Below are 25662 nucleotides of genomic sequence, written 5' to 3'. Positions count from 1 at the left end.
GGAGTAAAATGAGAAGAATGAGGTGTTAATACAGGCACAACCTGAGAGGAAAATCTGAGCAAAGCTTTGGTGGAGGATCCAGAGATGGACAAAAAAAAAGGCCTCACTTAGGCTACACTTGGAACATCCTGGACTCCATGTTACACAAAGAGTACCGAGGCCCTGGAGAATATACAAAGAAAGATTCACAAGAGTGAAACAGAACTGAAAGGTTATAACTATCAGGAAAGACCAAACAGGCTGGGACTCTTTTCCCTAGAAAAGAGAAGGTGGAGGGGGTGACCTGATAGAGGTCTCTAAAATTAAGGAAAAGGTTCGATGGGGTAGATGTAGAGAAGATGTTTCCATTTTTGGGGGAGACAAAACGGGTCCGTAAACACGGACAGTCACTAATAACCTGAATAGGGAATTCAGGTGAATCTTTAGCCAGAGAGTGGTGAGAATGTGGAGCTGTTGGTGAACTGTGCAGGTATATTATGATAAGCACAAGAGGGAGAAAGAAATAGAAGGATATGCTGATAGAGTTAGTTGAAGAGGGTGGGAGGAGATTCATGTGAAGCACAGAGACTGGCTTGGAGCTGTTGGCCTGTTTCTGTATAATTTAACAGAAAAAGAGAGCGCGATTTGAATTGAGTTTTGGTTTATGTTTCAGGTGGTGTGTTCAGCGGTTAAATCACAACTGCTTCAGATGAAGTTTAAGATGGAACACAATAAGTTTACTGAGGCCCTTGAGGAGTGTAGGATCCAGCTGGGAATGGACAGCTCCCCCCTGCAGCCCCATCCTGCAGGGCACCAGGTACTTTCACTCCCATCTGGGCTGCGGGGGTGATACCAGCATGTATGCACCTCTCCCTGGGCTAGTTGAGACCGATGTTGAGCTCTTTAAACATGAGAGGGTTTAACTTTAACTCTTCATCGCTGAGATTATTTTGTTTCTTTCCAGATGTTCTTTTGTGAAGGCAGCAGTTTGACTCAAGCTGAACAACATCTAGCAGTGATGAGGCAGCTGTGTGAGAGTATGTCCAACGACAGAGTTGATGCTGAAACCATAAAGGCGGAACTTCAAGCCTGTGACCAGTGTAAGACTGAACTGGATGAACACGTCTACAAGAGGCTTTCGTGGATTCATGGCTCGGTTGGGTCACCTGTGACAGGGTTAGTACCAACTCAAAAAGCTCCACTCGTGATTTGATATAATCGGAGTGTTTTGCTCAGCCATTTCAGGGGGTAATTAACCTTGTTGTGGGTCTGGGGTCATGTATAGGCTCAGACTGGGTAAAGATGGCAGGTTTACCCTAACGTGAACCAGTTGGGTTTTTACAGCTTCACGGTCACTTTGGCTGAGTCTAGATTTTCTTCTACAGGTTGTTTAAAAAGTGAATTCCAAATTCTCACTGGATTTATGTCCTACTGGATTTCTGGGCCAGTAAACAAATCGATTAAACAGTGAAGCAGGTGGATGTGCTGGTGTAAAGGGTTGCAGTGCAGTAGAGTGTTTGTACCAGGCAAGGATGGTTTGACGTGTGGGACTATGTTGATTGCAAAGTTGCCTCGCACGTGTTTTAGATACGGCCGGCATAAAATCAGAAGAAGATTGTGTTCCCCCTACTTCCCCAGGTGGCTATGGATGGCCCAATGAGTATCATTCAACGAGTAGCATGTTTGAGTCAGTAAGGGGAGCAAGGAGCCCTGTGAGTAGATGCCTGGCCAGAAAACTACTAAGTGGTGCTGATGACACACTGTAAATAGCTACATAACACATCCTTTCCGGCAGCAAGATCATCTTTTTCCACTTCCGTCACATTGACCCTCTGTGCTCCTGTCTCAGCTTCCATGTGTTGCTGAGCCCCTCATTCGTTACCTCTAGACTTGACTATTCCAATGCACCCTGGGCTGCTCTCCCACGTTTTAGCCTCTACTAACTCTGTGAGCTCAACCAAATCTCTCCTGCCCATGCCCTCGAATCACAGCAAGTCCTGTTCATCCGTTACCCCTGTGCTCACCGACCTGTGTTGGCTCCCAGCTCAGGAACCCCTCTATTTTAAAACTCTCATTCGACTTTTCAAATCCCTCCATGGCCTCGCCCCATCCTTATCTCCATGACCTCCTCAAGTCCCTCAGCCCTCTGAGGTATCTCTAATTCTGGCCTCTTGTGTATCCCTGATTTTAACCACTCCACCAGTGGTGGCCACACCTTCAGCTGCCTGGGCCCTGAGCTCTGGAATTCCTTCGCTAAAGCTATACACCTTTCAACCTCACTTTCCTTTGAAGTGTTTCTTAAAACCTACCGCGTAGCTCAGTGTTAACATTTTGTTTAATAACGCTCCTACGGTTTGGCTTGTGAGGTTTGCAGTGTTAAAGGGGCTATATAAATACAAGTCATTATTGTTCCTCCTCCTCCTCACAGTAACACACCTCCCTTTGAGGTTTTGCTAGAGGTTGCTGTTGTGTGTTCTCAGAGAATGATAACTGTGCGATTGTAAATTTAACAGGGAATTGAAGACGTGGTATCTAAGTGGACCAGACCAGGGTGAGGGTGAGGCTGGGACAAGGCAGGGATCTGCTGAACAGGCAGGAAGTGGAACAAAGCTCGCCGATGACCTGGGAAGTGAGGATTCAGCTCCATCAGTGATCAAGGCAAGCGGGGCCTCCACAGAACTCAGAGCAGCAGAACCCAGCAGAATTGACATTCAACCAGGTCAGGAACCTGCTCAAGTGGTGCCTGTGACTCCCAGTGAACAACAGCTGGCTATGTGTCCAGAAACAGAATGGATTGCTCAGTTGGGCAAAGGGATTCTGAGTGAAATTCCTGGACAAAGCACAGAGTGGATTGGAGTCAGAATCGATGACCTGGAGAGAGATGGTCAAACTCAATCAGTACAAAAAGCGACTCCAGCTAGGAAGCTCCAGAGTGTTGGGCTAGAAAGAGGGGACTGTCGCCAGTCAGTGACACACTGTCTGATTGATGATGAGCCTTTTACTGCTGTGCTAGGAGATTGTTCTGGTCCTCTGAGCTCCGTGTTTCAGGACGGGGCAGATGTAGCTCCTAATTTGCCGAGAGAAGACTTTGCTCAATTGCTAACACAGTTTTTGACTGTTGGAGGTCAAGCTACTGACCAGGCGAGGGGCAGTTATGCTCAGTTGGTTGCAGTGTCTTCAAGAAGACAAGGTGTTGCTTTAGCAATTGATGACTCTGGTCAACAGGTCAAAGATCTCCTGATTGGAAAACATGAGGTGTACAAATCTCCAAGAGTGGACATCACTCACTTGGCAGGAAAGCGCCCGAGAGGCCAAGGCCAAGGAGACCCACCCAGAGGGGGGTCGGCACTGTTAGCATCAGCATTTCCCAATGAGCAACACCAGGGTGACCTCCAAACAGGAGAGGTTTCTACTCAGTCACAGAAAGAGAGGACAGGGCAGAAAATCCAATTTACTGCTCAAACTAAAGAGGAACCTGCTCAAGAGGCAGTTGTGACTCTCAGTGAACAGGAGGCTGTGCGTCCAGGAACAGAATGCATTGCTGAGTTGGGCAAAGGGGTTTTCACTGAAGAACTCTGTTTGACAGGAGAAGCTCCGGCTAAAGGCCTCACTCTGTGTCTGAAAGGGTCTCTGAGTGGGGACGAGCAGGCCGACAGGACAATAGGAGAGGAATCGGTGCGATTGCCAGCAGCAATACTGGGCGAATCAGGTCAGGCTGACACCCAAGAGAGTTTGATTGGAGGAGACCAGGGTGAAGATCTCACGCTGTCTGAAGAAGAGTCTCTGATTGGAGCAGAGCAGAACGACATCCAAACAATGCAGGATTCAGCGCGCTATGCAACAGTGAAGCTGAGGGAACAGGTGCTTGGTCTAGGGAGAGATCTGGCTGACCCCCAAGAGAGGGGCCTAGAAACAAAGGACATTTCTCAGTCAGTGGAAGAGCTTCCATCTGCTTTAAGCCAGGTTTGGGGCTCTCCTGGAGTGGATTCGACTGAAGTCACTGTGGTGTCTCTGATAGAGACAGAGCAGGTTGGCAGACAAACCACACAAACCTCTGACCCATTGGCAGCAAGGACTGGGTGTGGAAAACTCCAGGATTGGGACGTAGTCAGAACAGACTCAGCACCCCTGGTAGAGCAGTTTCTTATTAAGAGAGATCAGGCTCTTGGTCTAGTGAGGAAGGCCTCTACTGGGGGAGATGAAAGATCTGTGAGTGAAGATCAGCAGATCAACAGTTCAGTAGGACAGGATTCAGTGCAATTGGTAGGAGTGAGTCAGGGCCAATCAGAACAGTCTAAGACCACAGAGAGTTTGATTGGTGGAGAACGTGGTGAAAGTTCTCTGATTGGAACAGAGGAGACTGACACCCAAACAATGGAGGAATCAGTGAACTGGGAAAGAGTGAGGTTGAGAGAAGAGGAGCAAGAGAGAGAGAAGCGTGATCCTTCTGAAAAAGAATTGACTGAGGAAGAACAGTCTTATGGCCTACTGAGAGAGGATTCTGACCAGTTACCCATCTGTGAACAATCCCAGACCCACACCGAGGCAAGAGTGAACATCACTCACTTTGTAGGAGCTTCTCAGAATGAACAACACCAGCCCCTAACTAGAGAGGTTTTTGCACAATCTATGCCAGAATTTGTGTGTGAACGAGAGCAGACAGGCAGAGCAGCTACAGAGAGTATTGCTCAACTTGCAAAAGGGCATTTGATTGAAGTAGATCAGGCTTACGGCCTACCCGAGGGGAACAGTCAGAAATTGTCAGCAGCGTCTGGGAGTAAAAGAGAGTTGACTGAAGGCCAAGCAAGCCAAGGTCCCAGTCAGTTAGGAAAACTATCTCGATTTGGAGAAGACGAATTTGACCATCAAACGTTTGAGGATTCTGCTCAGTTGTCAGGACCGGTTCTAAGTGGAGAGATTCAGGTTTGCAGCCTAGCAGGAGAGGATTCTGAGCAGATAATCCCAGAGTCTCTCGGTGGACAAGAAGCTGATGCTGATCTCACAGGAGAAGAGTCTGCTCAATTTGGACAAAAGCAGTTGATGCAGGAAGAGCTGAAGGGTCTCAAAAGAGAGGATATTTTTCAATCAGGGAAAGAGTTTCCAGATGTTAAAAGCCAGGCTTTGAGCCCACTTGGACTGGATTCTACAGAAGCTCTCCTGATGGTCAGAGAGCAGGCCGGTTGCACAACCACAGGATCTTCTGTCCCATTGGTGACAGTGAGTCTGAATGGACAACTCCAGGATCTGGGCCTAGTCAGGGAGGATTCAGCACCAATGGTGGAAGAGTCTCTGAGCGAGAGAGGTCAGGTTGATGGTCTAGTGAGGGAAGACTCTGCTGGATCAGTGAAAGAATCTCTGAGTGGAGAGGATCAAAGCGAGAGTCTAATAGTTCAGGATTCTGTGCAATTGACATCAGCAACCCGAGGCCAGTCAGATGAGATTGACACTGGAGAGAGTTTGAGTGGTGGAAAACAGGGTGAAGATCTCACTCTGTCTGAAGAAGAGTCTCTGATTGAAGCAGAGCAGACCGACACCCGAACAATGGAGGTCTCAGTGAGCTGGGAAACAGCGAAGTTCAGGGAACAGGAACGGACAGATGGCCAAGGGAGAGTGGAGCGTGTTCAATTTGAAACAGGAGGATTGACTGAGGAAGAACAGTCCTATAGCCTACTGAGAGAGGATTCTGACCAGTTACCCATCTGTGAACTATCCCAGACCCCCACCGAGGCAAGAGTGAACACTGTGCAGTTCCTGAGTGATCAAGGCCCGAATCACAGCCTACCCAGGCAGGCTTTTCCTCAGTTAGTAGGAGCTTCTCCAAAGGAACAACACCAGCCCCTAACTAGAGAGGTTTTTGCACAATATATGCCAGAATTTGTGTGTGAACGAGAGCAGACAGGCAGAGCAGCTACAGAGAGTATTGCTCAACTTGCAAAAGGGCATTTGATTGAAGTAGATCAGGCTTACGGCCTACCCGAGGGGGACAGTCAGAAATTGTCAGCAGCGTCTGGGAGTGAAAGAGAGTTGACTGAAGGCCAAGCAAGCCAAGGTCCCAGTCAGTTAGGAAAACTATCTCGATTTGGAGAAGACGAATTTGACTATCAAACGTTTGAGGATTCTGCTCAGTTGTCAGGACCGGTTCTAAGTGGAGAGATTCAAGTTTGCAGCCTAGCAGGAGAGGATTCTGAGCAGATAATCCCAGAGTCTCTCGGTGGACAAGAAGCTGATGCTGATCTCACAGGAGAAGAGTCTGCTCAATTTGGACAAAAGCAGTTGATGCAGGAAGAGCTGAAGGGTCTCAAAAGAGAGGATATTTTTCAATCAGGGAAAGAGTTTCCAGATGTTAAAAGCCAGGCTTTGAGCCCACTTGGACTGGATTCTACAGAAGCTCTCCTGATGGTCAGAGAGCAGGCCGGTTGCACAACCACAGGATCTTCTGTCCCATTGGTGACAGTGAGTCTGAATGGACAACTCCAGGATCTGGGCCTAGTCAGGGAGGATTCAGCACCAATGGTGGAAGAGTCTCTGAGCGAGAGAGGTCAGGTTGATGGCCTAGTGAGGGAAGACTCTGCTGGATCAGTGAAAGAATCTCTGAGTGGAGAGGATCAAAGCGAGAGTCTAATAGTTCAGGATTCTGTGCAATTGACATCAGCAACCCGAGGCCAGTCAGATGAGATTGACACTGGAGAGAGTTTGAGTGGTGGAAAACAGGGTGAAGATCTCACTCTGTCTGAAGAAGAGTCTCTGATTGAAGCAGAGCAGACCGACACCCGAACAATGGAGGTCTCAGTGAGCTGGGAAACAGCGAAGTTCAGGGAACAGGAACGGACAGATGGCCAAGGGAGAGTGGAGCGTGTTCAATTTGAAACAGGAGGATTGACTGAGGAAGAACAGTCCTATAGCCTACTGAGAGAGGATTCTGACCAGTTACCCATCTGTGAACTATCCCAGACCCCCACCGAGGCAAGAGTGAACACTGTGCAGTTCCTGAGTGATCAAGGCCCGAATCACAGCCTACCCAGGCAGGCTTTTCCTCAGTTAGTAGGAGCTTCTCCAAAGGAACAACACCAGCCCCTAACTAGAGAGGTTTTTGCACAATATATGCCAGAATTTGTGTGTGAACGAGAGCAGACAGGCAGAGCAGCTACAGAGAGTATTGCTCAACTTGCAAAAGGGCATTTGATTGAAGTAGATCAGGCTTACGGCCTACCCGAGGGGGACAGTCAGAAATTGTCAGCAGCGTCTGGGAGTGAAAGAGAGTTGACTGAAGGCCAAGCAAGCCAAGGTCCCAGTCAGTTAGGAAAACTATCTCGATTTGGAGAAGACGAATTTGACTATCAAACGTTTGAGGATTCTGCTCAGTTGTCAGGACCGGTTCTAAGTGGAGAGATTCAAGTTTGCAGCCTAGCAGGAGAGGATTCTGAGCAGATAATCCCAGAGTCTCTCGGTGGACAAGAAGCTGATGCTGATCTCACAGGAGAAGAGTCTGCTCAATTTGGACAAAAGCAGTTGATGCAGGAAGAGCTGAAGGGTCTCAAAAGAGAGGATATTTTTCAATCAGGGAAAGAGTTTCCAGATGTTAAAAGCCAGGCTTTGAGCCCACTTGGACTGGATTCTACAGAAGCTCTCCTGATGGTCAGAGAGCAGGCCGGTTGCACAACCACAGGATCTTCTGTCCCATTGGTGACAGTGAGTCTGAATGGACAACTCCAGGATCTGGGCCTAGTCAGGGAGGATTCAGCACCAATGGTGGAAGAGTCTCTGAGCGAGAGAGGTCAGGTTGATGGCCTAGTGAGGGAAGACTCTGCTGGATCAGTGAAAGAATCTCTGAGTGGAGAGGATCAAAGCGAGAGTCTAATAGTTCAGGATTCTGTGCAATTGACATCAGCAACCCGAGGCCAGTCAGATGAGATTGACACTGGAGAGAGTTTGAGTGGTGGAAAACAGGGTGAAGATCTCACTCTGTCTGAAGAAGAGTCTCTGATTGAAGCAGAGCAGACCGACACCCGAACAATGGAGGTCTCAGTGAGCTGGGAAACAGCGAAGTTCAGGGAACAGGAACGGACAGATGGCCAAGGGAGAGTGGAGCGTGTTCAATTTGAAACAGGAGGATTGACTGAGGAAGAACAGTCCTATAGCCTACTGAGAGAGGATTCTGACCAGTTACCCATCTGTGAACTATCCCAGACCCCCACCGAGGCAAGAGTGAACACTGTGCAGTTCCTGAGTGAAGAAAAGCAGAATTGCGGCCTCCTCAGGCAGGCTCTTCCTCATTTGGTAGGAGCGTCTCAGAATGAACAACACCAGCTCATAACTGGAGAGTTTTCTGCTTGTTTTCAGCCAGGATCTGTGTGTGAAAAGGAGCAGACAGGCAGAGCAGTAACACCGAAAAACCAACAAGCTGGCCTCAGGCTTTCTGAAGAACAACCACTGCAGAGCAAATGCCAGGGGGGCACCAAGGCATCTATTCAATCAGCAGAAAGGTTTCTGCATGGACCAGAGAGGCCTGGTGACCAGCAACATGGAAACCATACACAGCTGGTGGAAGAGGCTTTGGGTTGGGAGGAGCAAGCAAGCCTGCCTTTGGCCGAGTCCGCACGAGTGCTTCAGCTCGGAGAAGATCAGGCTGACTATCTGGAAAGAGACAGTTCCCCTCACAGAATATCATTGCATCAGACTGCCAAAGAAGTGGAAGATTCTGCTCAATCTGTAAACTGCTCTCCAAATGCTGAGGCACAGGTAACAGCTGATCCTGCGGTGACACACGACAGACAATTACGTGGAGACCACCTAGCACAGGAAGATGCTGAACCTTTTGGAAAGGCTTTGTCTGTTGTGGATTCTTCCCAGCCACTAACGGAGCCATTGACTGCTGACCTAGCAAAGGGGGAATCTGGGAGATCAGCCTGGAGCGCTGAACAGGTACCTCATTTCACTCTTTACCAACGTTAAAAGGGAGGTTAAGTTTGGGGAAGCCCCTTCTGTGTAAATTAGCCCTCTTAATGTGTAAAATCTATAGTTGTATTTTTCAATACCTTGCCTAGGCATTAATTCTTACCTACAAATTTTATTTCTTGGCTTTTGGTCATGCTCTTAAGTCAATGTTTACCATTGTAAGTGGCAGAGTCCACATTTCCCATTCCATTTTGCTATGTAAACAGTCACACTGTAATTTCAGACTCTGGCCATCAGGTGGCTTTGCGAAGCAAATTATCTCTCTCCCAACTCTTTTGTCCTGTTTATAAAAAAAATAAGCTTATCTTCATTAATTCAACATGGACATCATATAAACAACACACTATTAACTACCTCTGAGCTCCATGTTTCAGTTGAGATAGATGGCTTTGTCGATCATTTTGACCCATGGTTTATACCTAAACCAACACCAGGAGAATTGGGGCCAGACCATTTGGCTCCCTTTCATGGCTATAATGCCCGGGTCTTTAAATTGATAATAATCCTCCTTGGAGCTTTCTTCTCAATACAGGGATTGAACACATCCCATGTGTCTTGTTTCCTTCCCTGATTTAGGAATTTGCTGGAGTTCCAAACTTGGGCTTGGTGGATCTCAGTGAACGGGATAAAGAGGCTCAAGAGGAGGAAGATCAAAGCTTGGCAGAGAGTGAAGAGCAGGAGGATAATATGGACACAGTAAATGAGATTTCAAAAAGGTATTTAACACTCAGCATAAAATCCCAGTGCACCAATAGCTCCCCAGTCCCTCTCATTCCAGAAAGACCAGAGAGACATTTCTGTTTATTCATTCATGGGACGCAGGCCCCAACTGATGGGGGTAAATAGGATTTATTGCTCACCCTTTAGTGCCCTGGAGAAGGAGGTGATGAGCTGCCTTGTTGAATACAACTGAGTGGCAATGGCCAGGCCATTTCAGAGGGCATTAAGAGTTGTCACATTGCTGTGGGCCCGGAGTCACATGTAGGTCAGACAGAGTAAAGCTGACAGATTCCCTTTCCAAAAGGACATTAGTGAGCCAGCTGGCCATTTATGACACTTGGTAGTTTCAATGTCACCATTACTGAGGATAGGGTCGGTATTATGGTCCTGGCGAGCTGAATGGAGCTTTAAATGGCTCACCACATCCTCCAGGGAGAGACGCGCTGCGGCGGGTCCATAAATTCCTGGCCTAGCTTCTCACTCCAGATTTATTTAACTAGGAATTAACTTGCTAGTTCCTGTCGGCCTCAAAACAGGCTGCTCACCCCTTCAGGAGGATGGGGTTTTGGGCCTAATCAGCCTCAGGCAACTACCAGGAGAAGGGGAGGGAGATCTGGTGTTGGAGGAGGTGGCCAGCAGGAGAGGTGGTCACAGCCTCCAGGAGATCTATAGTGCTCCACGCTCCACGTCAACTTTTAAAATTAAACACTTACCTTTTTTGCTGGTGGTTGTTGGCTAGGGCTGCATCCACAACAGGGGCAGGCCCAGCACCAGTTCCCAGAGGCCGTCTAAAACCAGATGTGGCTCCTTGCCTATGCTAATGAGGGGCATGTTGGTGGGTTTGAGGAGACCTGAAAACCATCCATGGCCAGTACTGACGTATTGCTTCTGTGTTTGTTCCAGAGAGAATTCCCTGATAATGGCCTTCATTGCACTGGAAACAGTGGAGGAGCAGATTACATCGTTACATAACTCACTGCTACAGTTTCAAAATGAACCAAAGATCCTGACTGGACTCAGCTTAAAGCACGCACCCGACCTGCAGTTGCTGAAGGTACAACAACAACCTGCATTGATACAGCGCCTTCAGCTGTGATCACGGGAGGATAAATCAGACAAAATTTGACACTGCACTGAGCCACGGAAGGAGGTATTAGGACAGGTGACCCAAAGCTTGGTCAATATAGGTTTAAAGGAGCATCTTAAAAGAGGAATTCCAGGCCTTAGGGCCCAGGCAAGTGAAGGCACAGCCGAGCTATGAACTCTGAACTCGCCCCTGGAGCTGGCAGGACCAGGGTGGGGATGAATGGCCTGTACTTCCCAGTGTTAAAAGTTACTCTTGAATTTGCTTCCACCGCCCTCTCAAGCAGAAAGTTCCAGCTCACAACATTGCTGCCTCTAGTTCTTTTGTCAATGCTGGGAAATGTTAACAGTGACTCCCTCCACCGGCCCTGACGCAGTATGAGGGCTCGTGGGGTGAGTGAGGGGTTTGGTGAGGGGAGTAACTGATTTAAATATTTTGCGCCATGGGGGTGGGGGGGGAGGAGGAGCAACCAGGTTGTCACCTGCTGAACGAGGACCAAACTGGGGCAAAGTTTGCTGACTCACGGGGGAGGGGAGGGGTGGGCTCTTGAGAGTTGGGGAGTCCATTCCTCCCTCAGCAAACATGCTTGAAGGATGTCTTCCCCCCCAAAACACGCCCCACCCCCCCCCACACGACATTCCTGGGGTGTGGGGCTGCTGTACAATCCGTGACCAGCACTGTGCTCTGGAGAGGGGTCACGTCGGCCCTTCCATGGGCTGATATTCCTGGGATGAGGAATCTCCTGTCCTGGGAGTTGCCACCCCCAGAGGGCTCATTCCCTCCTTTCACAGCATCCCCCCCTCGCCACGGACAACCCACCCCCACAACTACCTTCACAAGCTACCTTCTTGCAACAATATGTTGAAGGGTCAGCAACAAATTATTTTGGCTGTGAACCGACTGTAATTACTGTAGGGAACACAGCCGCCAGGTGGTGCACAGCAAGATCCCGGGCACAGCAATGAGGTGGACGGCTATTTCGTCCCCTTTTGGACAAGTGATGGGTTTGACCCAGGACACTGCAACCCCCCCCCACTTCTGCTCCTCTTCAGATAGGCCCATGGGATTTTTAAGATGCAACTTCTCAGCTTGAAGCCATGATCTTCATGGTTGAGTGTGTTAGGAATGAGGAGAGGCCACTCGACCTCTCAAACCTATTCTGTCATGCAATTAGATCATGACCGACCTGTATGCAAACTTAATTTACCCTCCTAACAACAGAGTCCAACTGTCAAATGACTCCCAGTTGGGTCATGATACATATCTGGTTTTGGGTGAGAGGGACCGTGGGGTTTGACAGTTTTGGTCCTCCTAATTCTTCATAATTCATTAATTCAACAGAATCTCCAAACTCAGATTAAATCCCAGATTGAAACCTGTGAGGATCTCCAGCAGAGAAGGAGCGAGGCCAGTGTGACATTAGACCCGAGCGATCAACTCGCAGTGTCCGCTGTTGCTCTTGGTCACACACAGCGATGTCGGGAGCTTGGGCTGCAGGTGCAGGTTGTGGAGGAGGCTCTCTGCGCCCTTGATGGGTTCCTGCAGTTACTGCGAGCGACGGAGCAACAGGAGGATCATGTCCTGGAGCAGGACGGAGGGGTGCAGGCTGGTACGGCGAGGCTGGAGAAGGAGGAGGAGGAGGATACCAGGTCCCTGTGGGGCAGAGCCCTGGACTTGGACAAAACATTGGCTGCCGCTCAGATTTGCCTGATGGATGGAAGTTCGGGTGATAGGACCTGCTGTCGGGATCTTGCTTTGTCGCTGGGCTGCGAAGTGGAGGGTTCCTTGCTGGGGCTGGAAAGGTGGGACCGTGTGGCACAGGAAGAGTTACACAAAGCATTCTGCAGAAGGCAAAGCCATCTCATCAACGCCCTGTGGGAAATCGAAAAGAGAGCTGGAGAAGTTGGGTTAAGTGAAGCCACACTTCCTGGAGTGCAGCAGAGGTTTGTAGTGCCCGTGACACTTGGTCAAGATGACCCTCGGACACACGGTCACACAATGTCTATCTGCCTATCACTCGCGCTATATGATGACACTGACCTGAAATGTGTTATTACTTCCTATGAGATGATAGTGAGTTAGTGAGAACAATGCTTATGCCCATCTGGTCATTGTATTACCTGGAGAGCAAAACGACTGCCAGGGACCAGGTACTGCAGCTAGGGACAAGCACAGAATGATTGTAGACTTGAGAGAAGAAGGGGAGATGTTATAATGCTTTTTACTCTGTAGGTTTCAGGTAAACTCAACCCCAATATATTGTTTGTCTGATTTTAGACAATTTAACCAACAGCAACAACCAGACGTGTAGCCGACCGGAATGAGTGTAAAATGATGTTGGGCGAGCGTCCCGATGTCATTGCGCACCCACACGATATTTCAGTCGGCAGGGTGCCCGCCAACAATTAATAGGCCTATTAAGGCCATTAAAGCACCAATTAAATGAAATATTTCGCTGCCCGTCCAACATTACGGGCGGCCGGCAGGTGAAAAGGCCAAGCGGCCTTTGCGTTTTTCAGGAAACCTCACCCGCGGGCGGGATGAAGTTTCCAACAGCAACTAAAATTGTCGGCATTTCATTAATAACATGTCCCTGCTCACGTGAGAGAGTCGCATGAGGGACACGTTTTGTTTTTAAAACATTTTACAATTCTTAATTTTTCATTTTCAAAGCTCTTCCTCTCCCTGAGGCAGCTCGGTGCCTCTGCGCCCCCCGCCTCCCCACCCCCCGCCCAACACAGGCAGCGCTGGGAGCTGCAGCACGCGTTTCAGGCTGGGTGGGCCTTAATTGGCCTGTCAGCGTGAAATTGCGGCCGTGGTCCGATCACGGGCTTCACCGAGTCACACCAGGCAGTATAAGGACAGGTAACCAACAGCTTGGTCAAGGAGATAGGTTTTAAAGAGCACCTTAAAGGAGGGAAGTGAGGTAGAGAGGGTGCAGGGGTTTAGGGAGGGAATTCCAGAGCTTGGGGCCCAGGCTGCTGAAGGCACGGCCGCCAATGGTGCAGCGATTAAAATTGGGGCTGTTCAAGAGGCCAGAACTCGAGAAGTGCCGAAATCTCAAAGAGCGGAGGAGATTACAGAGAGGCCAGGGAGGGATTCAACAACAAGGATGAGAATTTTAAAATTGAGATGTTCCTTCACCACGTTTTATTGTTACGAAATTATAAATGCGAATCAGCTCCAGGAAGGAAGATAGTAAAGGGAGGATTAAACTACCTTGGATGAATTTTTTTAAAAGTTAACTGTAAATTATAATAATCCCGTGTTGGTCAACGTAGGCAGGTCATTGTAGTTCAGCAAGCTAAGGGGTGATGGCGAATGGGACTAAGTGTGAGTGAGGACACAGGCAGTAGTTTTGGGTGAGTTCTAATTTACAGAAGCCTGTGAATCATAGGATTATACAACAAAGATGGAGGCCATTCAGCCCATCATGCCTATGCTGGCTCTTCCAATTAGTCCCACTCCCTTGCTCTTCCTCCTTAGACCTGCAAAATGCTCTCTTTCAAGTATTTATCCAATTCCTTTTTGAAAGTTACTACTTAATATGTATCAACCAGCCAATCAGACAGCACATTCCAAATCATACCCAATTGTTCTGTAAATAAGTTTTTCCTCATATCAGCTCTGGTTCTTTCTCCAATTTTCTGAAACCTGTATTCCAGGGTTACTGACCCTCCTGCCACTGGCAACTGTTTCTCCTTATTTACTCTATCAAAATCTCTTGTGATTTTAATTATTTCTTTCAAACCTCTCCCTGGTTCGGATTTGTTTGAAGGTGTTTATTTTAACTGTGACTCTGTGATGAGCAGGCTGCGATCGCTGAATGACCTGAACGCTGAACTGCAGTCGAAAGCAACGGAGCTCAGTGAGCTGAGGGTCCTGACAGAGCAGCTGGCTGGGGTGAGCTCTGCATTCAGAGGAGAAGCACAAGAGGGGCTACACGCAGCAGAGAAAGCTTGGGAAGAGACTGAGAGGGACATTCATGATTGGTGAGTGGGCCATTTCCAACCATCTCCCTTTGCGAATGTTCAGACTAGAAATGCATTGAGTACAAAAGCCGAGAAGTTATGCTAACCCTTTATAAAACACAGCTCAGGCTTCACAGCTTAGGCCTCAACTGAAGTATCGTGCCCAAACCTGTGCATCACAATTTAGGAAAGAAGTCTAGGTCTTAGAGAGGGTTAGGGTTAGAGAGAGGGTGCAGAGGAGGTTTACTCATAGAAACATAGAAACTAGGAGCAGGAGTAGGCCATTCGGCCCTTCGAGCCTGCTCCGCCATTCATTATGATCATGAATGATCATCCAACTCAATAGCCTGCTCCCGCTTTCTCCCCATACCCTTTGATCCCTTTCACCCCAAGAGCTATATCTAACTCCTTGTTGAAAACATACAATGTTTTGACCTCAACTACTTTCTGTGGTAGCGAATTCCACAGCAGGGTTAAAGGAATGCAGTTCTTGCTGAAAAAGAGACATGTTGAAGTTTTTTGTCTTGCACTCATCAGGACACTTCAGAGTCCACTTGCCAACTAATCAGCACTCTCTTCACATGCAGTATAAATTGTTGTTTTTTCCTTACATTGGTATTCTTGTGAAGTGTTCAGATGAGTACAAGACGAAAAGCTTCTACATATCTCTTTTTTCAGCAATACTCAAGTTCTGTGCTACCAAATAATTATTTGAGTTCAAGTTATGTAGAGAGAGAGACTCAAAAATCTGGGAGTGCTCCTTAGAGCAGAGAAGGTTTAGGAGAGATTTGATTGAGGTGTTCAAATCATGAGAGGTTTTTATAGGGTCAATATGGAGAAACTGTTTCCAATGGTGGGAACATCAGTAATCAGAGGACACAGAATTAAGGTATTTGGCAAAAAAATCAGAGATGAAATGAGAAGAATGTTTTTCACAGCGAGTTGTAATGATCTGGAATGTGCTGCCTGAAAGGGTGGTGTAAGCAGATTCAATAGTATCTTTCAAAATAGAATTGGATAAATACTGGAATTGTATATTAATTGTGATTAATTGCAGGCAGGTAGTGGAAATTAACTGGGGGTTCACTTGAACTCCTATATATAGGCTGAAACTGTGGCTGTTGGATTAGGAGGTTTATGCTTGTAACGTGTAACTCTAAATAAATGAGTATAAAAGTGTGTAAAGATTGGCTCCAGTTCTATCCTTCACTAATTAGCTTTCTGGAATGTAGCATTTGCTACATGGGGTGAGAGAGCAGAGGAATGAGTTTAACTGGATAGCTCTTATAAAGAGTAGGCATAGACACAATGGACTGAATGGAAAAGATCAATAGCATTTGAGGTTTAGAAATAGCACATCGAGCACAATAATGTAGAAATAATTGCAAATTAATATACAACATAAAACCACAGTTAGACTACAGTACAGGGTACAGTTTTGAGCTCTGCTATATGAAGCATATGAAAGTAAAGCGAAGATTCACCAGGATGATGCTAAGAATGGAAAACTATAACTGCGAGGTGAGACTCTGGATACCCAACTTATTTCCATAGCAGTGGAGAAGGCTGACAGGAAATTAAATGGATATTTTAAAAATTAGGAAGTCTTTAGGAACAGAGACGTGTGGAATAAGAAGGCAGTTCAGCCCCTTGAGAGTGATCCACCATTCATTTAGATCATGGCTGATCTTTACTTCCATTTAGATTATTTAGATTCATTTAGATCATGGCTGATCTTTACTTCCATTTAGATTATTTAGATTCATTTAGATCATGGCTGATCTTTACTTCCACTCTATTTATCTGCCTTTGGTCCATGACTGTTTCTACCCTGATTCATCAACCTTAGGTTGTTGAAGAGAGATTTCCACATTGACACTACTGTTGGTGTGAAAAAAAGTGTTTTCCAAATTTCACCATGGAATGGCCAAATTGGGAGAGAGGGGGACAGTGGGATTAGAATGGGATTGGTACAGGGCTATGGGGAGAGAGCGGGACAGTGGGATTAGTTTGGGATTGATACAGGGCTATGGGGAGAGAGTGGGACAGTGGGATTAGTTTGGGATTGATACAGGGCTATGGGGAGAGAGCGGGACAGTTGGATTAGTTTGGGATTGATACAGGGCTATGGGGAGAGAGCAGGGCAGTGGGATTAGTTTGGGATTGATACAGGGCTATGGGGAGAGAGCGGGACAGTGGGATTAGTTTGGGATTGATACAGGGCTATGGGGAGAGAGCGGGACAGTTGGATTAGTTTGGGATTGATACAGGGCTATGGGGAGAGAGCAGGGCAGTGGGATTAGTTTGGGATTGATACAGGGCTATGGGGAGAGAGTGGGGCAGTGGGATTAGATCGGGATTGATACAGGGCTATGGGGAGAGAGCGGGGCAGTGGGATTAGTTTGGGGATTGATACAGGGCTATGGGGAGAGAGCGGGGCAGTGCGATTAGTTTGGGATTGATACAGGGCTATGGGGAGAGAGTGGGGCAGTGGGATTAGTTTGGGGATTGATACAGGGACATGGGGAGAGAGCGGGACAGTGGGATTAGTTTGGGATTGATACAGGGCTATGGGGAGAGAGTGGGGCAGTGGGATTAGTTTGGGATTGGTACAGGGCTATGGGGAGAGAGTGGGGCAGTGGGATTAGTTTGGGGATTGATACAGGGCTATGGGGAGAGAGCGGGACAGTGGGATTAGTTTGGGATTGATACAGGGCTATGGGGAGAGAGCGGGGCAGTGGGATTAGTTTGGGATTGATACAGGGCTATGGGGAGAGAGCGGGGCAGTGGGATTAGTTTGGGGATTGATACAGGGCTATGGGGAGAGAGTGGGGCAGTGGGATTAGTTTGGGGATTGATACAGGGCTATGGGGAGAGAGTGGGGCAGTGGGATTAGTTTGGGGATTGATACAGGGCTATGGGGAGAGAGTGGGGCAGTGGGATTAGTGTTGGATTGATACAGGACTATGGGGAGAGAGTGGGGCAGTGGGATTGGTGTTGGATTGATACAGGACTATGGGGAGAGAGTGGGGCAGTGGGATTAGTGTTGGATTGATACAGGGCTATGGGGAGAGAGCGGGACAGTGGGATTAGTTTGGGATTGTTACAGGGCTATGGGGAGAGAGCGGGGCAGTGGGATTAGATCGGGATTGATACAGGGCTATGGGGAGAGTGTGGGGTGGGATTAATTTGGGGATTGATACAGGGCTATGGGGAGAGAGCGGGACAGTGGGATTAGTTGGGGATTGATACAGGGCTATGGGGAGAGAGCGGGGCAGTGGGATTAGTTTGGGATTGGTACAGGGCTATGGGGAGAGAGCGGGACAGTGGGATTAGTTTGGGATTGATACAGGGCTATGGGGAGAGAGTGGGGCAGTGGGATTAGTTTGGGATTGTTACAGGGCTATGGGGAGAGAGCGGGGACAGTGGGATTAGTTTGGGATTGTTACAGGGCTATGGGGAGAGAGCGGGGCAGTGGGATTAGTTTGGGGATTGTTACAGGGCTATGGGGAGAGAGTGGGGCCATATCGAGCTGCTACCTAAGTGATTGCAGCTTTTCCTTCCAATACCTTTCCCTGAGTTCACTGCCCTCAGAGCGCATTCCTCTGTGTGAAGCTGTGTGATAAGCTCCCATGCTTCTGCCATATCTATTTCCCTATGACAGCTTTTCAGTTCCCTTGGGAAGATTTTTCTGAATGATAAGCCTTTGTTTCTGTGTGATACCATCCTGTATTTTATCCTCAGCCAGGATCAGTGCTGTGTGTTGGTGACCTTCCTGAGGGAGTTTCAAAACTACAAAAAGGAACTCGCATCCACAATTCAGAAAGGGGAGCATGTCACTCCAGGAAGCTCGTCTTACCTGGGCAAAGAAAAGCTGCAGAGACTAATGAGTAACGTAAGTGTCTATAAAATCATGGAGATTTGAAAAGCCAGGCAAAAGAATGTACCAAAGGGATGGGCTTCACTATCAGAGGAATCATTGTTGAATCATTTGTATTGGTCTTGGACTTTCCTTGTTTGTTTGCGCCTGTGAGCTGCTGGTTCCCTCCATGCGCCTGTGAGCCGCTGCGTCCCTCCATGCGCCTGTGAGCCGCTGGATCCCTCCCCGCGCCCGTGAGCCGCTGGATCCCTCCCCACGCCCGTGAGCCACTGGATCCCTCCATGCGCCTGTGAGCCGCTGGATCCCTCCATGCGCCTGTGAGCCATTGCATCCCTCCCTGCGCCTGTGAGCCGCTGGATCCCTCCCTGCGCCCGTGAGCCGCTGGATCCCTCCATGTGCCTGTGAGCCGCTGGATCCCGGCATGCGTCTGTGAGCCATTGCATCCCTCCCTGCGCCTGTGAGCCGCTGGATCCCTCCCCACGCCCATGAGCCGCTGGATCCCTCACCGCGCCCGTGAGCCGCTGGATCCCTCACCGCGCCCGTGAGCCACTGGATCCCTCACAGTGCCCGTGAGCCGCTGGATCCCTCCCCGCGCCCGTGAGCCGCTGGATCCCTCCATGCGCCCGTGAGCCGCTGGACCCTCCATGCGCCTGTGAGCCGCTGGATCCCTCCATGCGCCTGTGAGCCGCTGGATCCCTCCATGCGTCTGTGAGCCATTGCATCCCTCCCCGCGCCCGTGAGCCGCTGGATCCCTCCATGCGCCTGTGAGTCGCTGGATCCCTCCATGCGCCTGTGAGTCGCTGGATCCCTCCATGCGCCTGTGAGCCATTGCATCCCTCCCTGCGCTTGTGAGCCGCTGGATTCCTCCCTGTGCCTGTGAGCTGCTGGATCCCTCCCCGTGCCTGTGAGCTGCTGGATCCCTCTCCGTGCCTGTGAGCCGCTGGATCCCTCCCCGCGCCTGTGAGCCGCTGGATCCCTCCCCGCGCCTGTGAGCCGCTGGATCCCTCCCCGCGCCTGTGAGCCGCTGGATCTCTCCCCGCGCCTGTGAGCCTCTGGATTCCTCCCCGCGCCCGTGAGTCGCTGGATCCCTCCCCGTGCCTGTGAGCCGCTGGATCCCTCCCCACGCCTGTGAGCCGCTGGATCCCTCCATGCACCTGTGAGCTGCTGGATCCCTCCATGCGCCTGTGAGCCATTGCATCCCTCCCTGTGCCTGTGAGCTGCTGGATCCCTCCCTGTGCCTGTGAGCTGCTGGATCCCTCCCTGTGCTTGTGAGCCTCTGGATTCCTCCCCGTGCCTGTGAGCCGCTGGATCCCTCCCCGTACCTGTGAGCCGCTGGATCCCTCCCCGTGCCTGTGAGCCGATGGATCCCTCCCCGCGCCTGTGAGATGCTGGATCCCTCCCCGTGCCTGTGAGCCTCTGGATCCCTCCCTGCGCCTGTGAGCCTCTGGATCCCTCCCTGCGCCTGTGAGCCGCTGCATCCCTCCCTGCGCCTGTGAGCCGCTGCATCCCTCCCTGCGCCTGTGAGCTGCTGGATCCCTCCATGCGCCTGTGAGCCGCTGGATCCCTCCATGCGTCTGTGAGCCATTGCATCCCTCCCCGTGCCTGTGAGCTGCTGGATCCCTCCCCGTGCTTGTGAGCCTCTGGATTCCTCCCCGTGCCCGTGAGCCGCTGGATCCCTCCCCGCGCCCGTGAGCCGCTGGATCCCTCCCCGCGCCCGTGAGCCGCTGGATCCCTCCCCGCGCCCGTGAGCCGCTGGATCCCTCCCCGCGCCCGTGAGCCGCTGGATCCCTCCCCGCGCCCGTGAGCCGCTGGATCCCTCCCCGCGCCCGTGAGCCGCTGGATCCCTCCCCGCGCCCGTGAGCCGCTGGATCCCTCCCCGCGCCCGTGAGCCGCTGGATCCCTCCCCGCGCCCGTGAGCCGCTGGATCCCTCCCCGCGCCCGTGAGCCGCTGGATCCCTCCCCGCGCCCGTGAGCCGCTGGATCCCTCCCCGCGCCCCTGAGCCGCTGGATCCCTCCCCGCGCCCGTGAGCCGCTGGATCCCTCCCCGCGCCCGTGAGCCGCTGGATCCCTCCCCGCGCCCGTGAGCCGCTGGATTCCTCCCTGCATGAACCTTCCGTTGTAAATCTCTGTATTGACACTCAATGTAACTTAAGACTGAATTTGGGCTTTCAAAAAAATAATTTCAGATTGAAGAAGTCAAACTGGAGTTCAGCAGCCAACAGGAGAAAGTGGATGAATTGAGGAAGATTTGTCGCCACCTGCAGTCTGAGCTGAGAAAATTTATAGGCAGTGGGTCCCTACCATTCCAGAGAGAAGTGGATGAACTGTTGGATGGATGGTTGGATGTAAGTATCTGCAGAGGGAAGCTGGAATATTGCCAAAGGTACACAGATCTGTGCTGAAACCTTTCCTTGAATAAACTTTAACAATGGGACCCCATCTCTGCCCAGTTTATCTGCTCTCCCCATCCAAGCACCTCCCATTGAGGGAAGCGAGGCGAAAGAGCCTTTCTTTCTTTCTGTATTTGTTCTCAGGATGTGAGCCGTGTTGGGAAGGTCCAATTCCCAATTATCATGAGGACAGCTAAGTGCCAACCGCGCTGGTGTGGGACTGGAGTCACACATAGGCCCAAACCAGTTAAGGATGTCAGATCTCTTTTGCGTGAAGAACAGGTTGAGTCTTGATGACAACGTGACAGCTTTTTCATGGTTAATTTATCAGGTGTGGGGAACCAGTTCATGTCAGAGCGCTGCTTAACCCCGCTTTTACTGACTGCCAGACTTGGCTTTTTCTCTGGGGCAGGGACGTGACCTAGTGAGTAACAGAGCCTGTCTAGAGGCAGTAGCAAGGAGACTTGTTCGATTCTACTGCCCTGGAGGCTGGGAAGCTGCTGTTAAAATTGCGTGGAAGGAGGGAACGCCCAGGGGAACGATCCACTGGAGAGTATTGGGAGTGGGCGGTGGAAGCTCAAGGGTAGGGCAGACCCCACAGTTCCCTTGTGCGTTCCGGATGGAGGCTGCTGCTCATCCTGGCCCCAAAGGGAAACCAAACTAAAATACAAAAACTCTGGCCCTGGCTCCTGTTTGACCTTTAGCCTAGAGAGGGAGGAATCACTGAGGCCTCATGTTAAAATAGTAGATTGGGCCCCGTATACATCATCAGAGCAGCGTACGTACTTAAAGAAGCTCCACTGTTGGTGAGGATTGGGGACCTAGTCACCCAGCTCATCATCATCTTCTCAAGGGCAACTAAGGATGGGTAATAAATGCTGGGCCCAGCCAGCGACACTCACATCCCATGAATGATTCCAAATTGCACGAGGTTAGATAGAGGCAGTAACGGATTGAGTGAGTCCCTCAGGCCTTGTTTTACCTATTCCCACCCTCGCTCCACCCCCCTCTTCACCTGTCTGACTAGAAGGGCAGGGGGGATAAGTTAAAATCAACTGTTGTATGTGTTCAAAACTGTGAGAAATTGGCTAATGATAGATCGCACAGAATTGCATAGAGTCTACACCACAAAAACAGACCATTTGGATTATCTTCAGTTGCGTTTATACTCCACACAAGCCTTTACACACCCTTAGCTCACCTTCTTCATCTCACCCTATCAGCATGATCTTTCATTCCTTTATCCCTCATGCGTTTATTTAATTTCCCCTTGGATGCATCTCCGCTATTCACATCAACTACTTCCTGTGGTAGCAACTTTCACATTCTCACCAGTCTCAGAAGTTCCTCCTGAATTCCCTATTGGATTTATTAGTGACTATTTTATATTTATAGTTCTGGTCTACCCCACAAGAGGAACCTTCTTCTCTACTTCTCTCAAACCTCTTCATAATTTTGAAGACTTACTAAATTAAACATCTTGCCTATAGCAACACTTACTTCCTGTAACACATTGCCTGTCACATTTCATTGGTAACAATATTATTGTTGTAGAACTACCTCATTCTCCTACTAGATCTACAAACAGTAAAGATGGGAGGAGGGGTGGGGGTCTAAGAATTGTGGAAAATGTTGTGCCAATCCAGCAGCTCCAGCAGCTCCAGCAGCTCCAGCAGCAAGAGTGGCTCTTCAGGAAAGTGCATTGGAAAACCCGAGCCCTGGATGGTGAAGGTCACACTCCTCTTGGCTGACGAGGCCAACCCCAGAGGAGGCCCTGGTAAGTACAGGATATGGTTTGGACATTCCATACTGAGCCTGTGTCTCCTGGCAGGTGTCGGAGAGGCTGGACGCTTACAGCTCCAGCCTGGAGCTCGCCCTGAGTCTATGGGAGGACCTAGCAGAGAGCGGTTCACGGATGGAAGATTGGGTGAAACGGTGTTTGGAAACCCTGAGGGCAAGCGTGAGTGGACGAGAGCTCACACTGCTGGAGGTGAGAATCAAAACCTTCCACTGCTCAACCAAGGGGGCCTGTGATAAACTGATTGCTTCTGGCCTAAGGGTAAATGGAGCAAGGCCTCTGTTCCCTGTTGGTGAGGGTCCCTTCATGGGGACAGCTCACAGTGGCAACAGCCAACTCAACACAGCAAGATCCCATAAACAGAAAGAGGTCAATGGGCAGGATTGAGCGATGATGTTTGATGTTTAAACATTAGCCAGGACAGTGGAGCCAACTCCTCTACTAGTCTTTACAATCGAGCAACCTGATCTTTTCTGTCCACTTGAAAGTGCAGAGGGAGCCTCGCCTTAAAGTCAGATCTGAAAGATGGCATCTCTGACATGGCCGCACTCCCTCAGTACTCCCCCTCCAAATCTATGGCCTTCCCTAAGCATGTGTGGGAGTGTCAGCCTGGAATTAGGGATTGTGTTTCTGGAGGGAGGCTTTTCCCCAGAGGCCAGAGTGTTACTGACAGAGTTTACCACACCCAGTCCTCCCACAAACCCGGCCTCTTTATGGGATTGGATCCGGAGTTCCCCTGAAATCACTGCCTGCTCCCTCCTCCAGGCAAACTCTTTCCTCCAGTGTGACAGGAGTTCAATGCTTAACTCCCAGAGGAAACCATGAGGCGAGCGAACATCCACCTGTGGCCTCGAAGGGTTAAAGCAGGCAGCTGGAATCAGCTTGGGTTGAACTTGCCCAGAGGCAGAGTGTATCAGGATTGAATGCAGTGTAGTGAAGGGTGACACTGGCCTGGGCGAAAGCTGCTGCAGAATCCAGCAGAGCGGTGGGAACCCGGGGGAGACACTGGTCAGGAGTCCTGGGGAGGGAGAGACAGGAACAAACTGCAGCTGACTCTTGCTTTACGGAACCAATGAAGAACAATCAACCAGGTGAGGCCGTTTAAACTGTTGTTCTGTGGCTTCTGAGATCTGGTAATAAGACAGTGACAGAGGGAGGGGGAGAGAGAGAGAGAGCATGGGGGAGAGAGAGAGAGAGCACGGGGGAGAGGGAGAGAGGGAGAGAGAGCGCAAAAGCGAGAGAGAGGGGGAGAGAGAGAGAGGGTGAAAGTGAGAGAGAGGGGGAGGGACAGAGAGAGAGAGAGAGAGAGAGGGAGAGAGAGAGAGAGGGAGAGAGAGAGAGGGGGGAGAGAGAGAGAGAGAGAGAGGGGGGAGGAAGAGAGAGGGGGGAGGGAGAGAGAGGAGGGGAGGGAGAGAGAGGAGGGGAGGGAGAGAGAGGAGGGGAGGGAGAGAGAGGAGGGGTGAGAGAGAGAGAGCGAGTGAGAGAGAGAGAGGGCCAGAGAGAGAGCGAGAGAGATAGAGAACGAGACAAAGAGTGAGACAGAGTGAGAGAGAGAGCGAGAGAGACAGAGAGAGAGAGAGCACTCAAACACAGAACTTAATTTCCCAAACCAGTCTCTCAGGTTTGGTATAGGAGAGCTCCACAGGGTAAAACGATTTATCGTTCACACAACAGCATAAACTGTCAGGATAGAGTCTCTTTCTCTGTCTGATCGAAGTGAGATTGTGGCACCAGCTAATGAGCAACTTAAGTTAAACCCAACATGAAATTCCAATCAACTGCAGGTAACATAGATTAAGTACAGAGTAAAGCACCCTCTACACTGTCCTCTTCAAACACTTCCAGGACAGGTACAGCACAGGGTTAGATACAGAGTAAAGCACCCTCTACACTGTCCTCTTCAAACACTTCCAGGACAGGTACAGCACGGGGTTAGATACTGAGTGAATCTCCCTCTACACTGTCCCCATCAAACACTCCCAGGACAGGTACAGCACGGGGTTAGATACAGAGTAAAGCTCCCTCTACACTGTCCCCATCAAACACACCCAGGACAGTTACAGCACGGGGTTAGATACAGAGTAAATCTCCCTCAACACTGTCCCCATCAAACACTCCCAGGACAGGTACAGCACGGGGTTAGATACAGAGTAAAGCTCCCTCTACACTGTCCCCATCAAACACTCCCAGGACAGGTACAGCACGGGGTTAGATACAGAGTAAAGCTCCCTCTACACTGTCCCCATCAAACACTCCCAGGACAGGTACAGCACGGGGTTAGATACAGAGTAAAGCTCCCTCTACACTGTCCACATCAAACACTCCCAGGACAGGTACAGCACGGGGTTAGATACAGAGTAAAGCTCCCTCTACACTGTCCCCATCAAACATTCCCAGGACAGGTACAGCACGGGGTTAGATACAGAGTAAAGCACCCTCTACACTGTCCACATCAAACACTCCCAGGACAGGTACAGCACGGGGTTAGATACAGAGTAAAGCTTTCTCTACACTGTCCACATCAAACACTCCCAGGACAGGTACAGCACGGGGTTAGATACAGAGTAAAGCTTTCTCTACACTGTCCCCATCAAACACTCCCAGGACAGGTACAGCACGGGATTAGATACAGAGTAAAGCTCCTACAGTTTTGTGCTGTGGGTGTCTTGCTAAGGGGAGTGTTCACTCACTTATAATAAAGAACAAAGAACAAAGAAAAGTACAGCACAGGAGCAGGCCCTTCGGCCCTCCAAGCCTGCGCCGATCATATTGCCCGTCAACTAAAACATTTTGCACTTCCGGGGTCTGTATCCCTCTATTCCCATCCTATTCATGTATTTTTCAAGCTGCCTCTTAAACACCACTATCGTACCTGCTTCCACCAC

General features: G+C 49.9%; 1 protein-coding gene across 1 annotated transcript in view; it reads left to right on the top strand.

Annotated features, from left to right (window-relative positions):
* Nucleotides 1-25662, top strand: part of LOC121292384 (nesprin-2-like) — a 277262-nt gene that overhangs the window by 59381 nt on the left and 192219 nt on the right. The window contains exons 12-17 of the mRNA XM_041214234.1: nucleotides 653-796; nucleotides 944-1155; nucleotides 14551-14730; nucleotides 18454-18604; nucleotides 20776-20934; nucleotides 22811-22969. Coding sequence (XP_041070168.1) covers nucleotides 653-796; nucleotides 944-1155; nucleotides 14551-14730; nucleotides 18454-18604; nucleotides 20776-20934; nucleotides 22811-22969 — 1005 coding nt within the window. The remainder of the gene's footprint in view (nucleotides 1-652; nucleotides 797-943; nucleotides 1156-14550; nucleotides 14731-18453; nucleotides 18605-20775; nucleotides 20935-22810; nucleotides 22970-25662) is intronic.

The sequence above is a fragment of the Carcharodon carcharias genome, chromosome 20 (genome assembly GCF_017639515.1).
Source record: "Carcharodon carcharias isolate sCarCar2 chromosome 20, sCarCar2.pri, whole genome shotgun sequence".
NCBI classification, from domain to species: domain Eukaryota; kingdom Metazoa; phylum Chordata; class Chondrichthyes; order Lamniformes; family Lamnidae; genus Carcharodon; species Carcharodon carcharias.
Note: the sequence above shows the minus strand (reverse complement) of the source record. Positions and strands in the feature narration are given on the sequence as shown.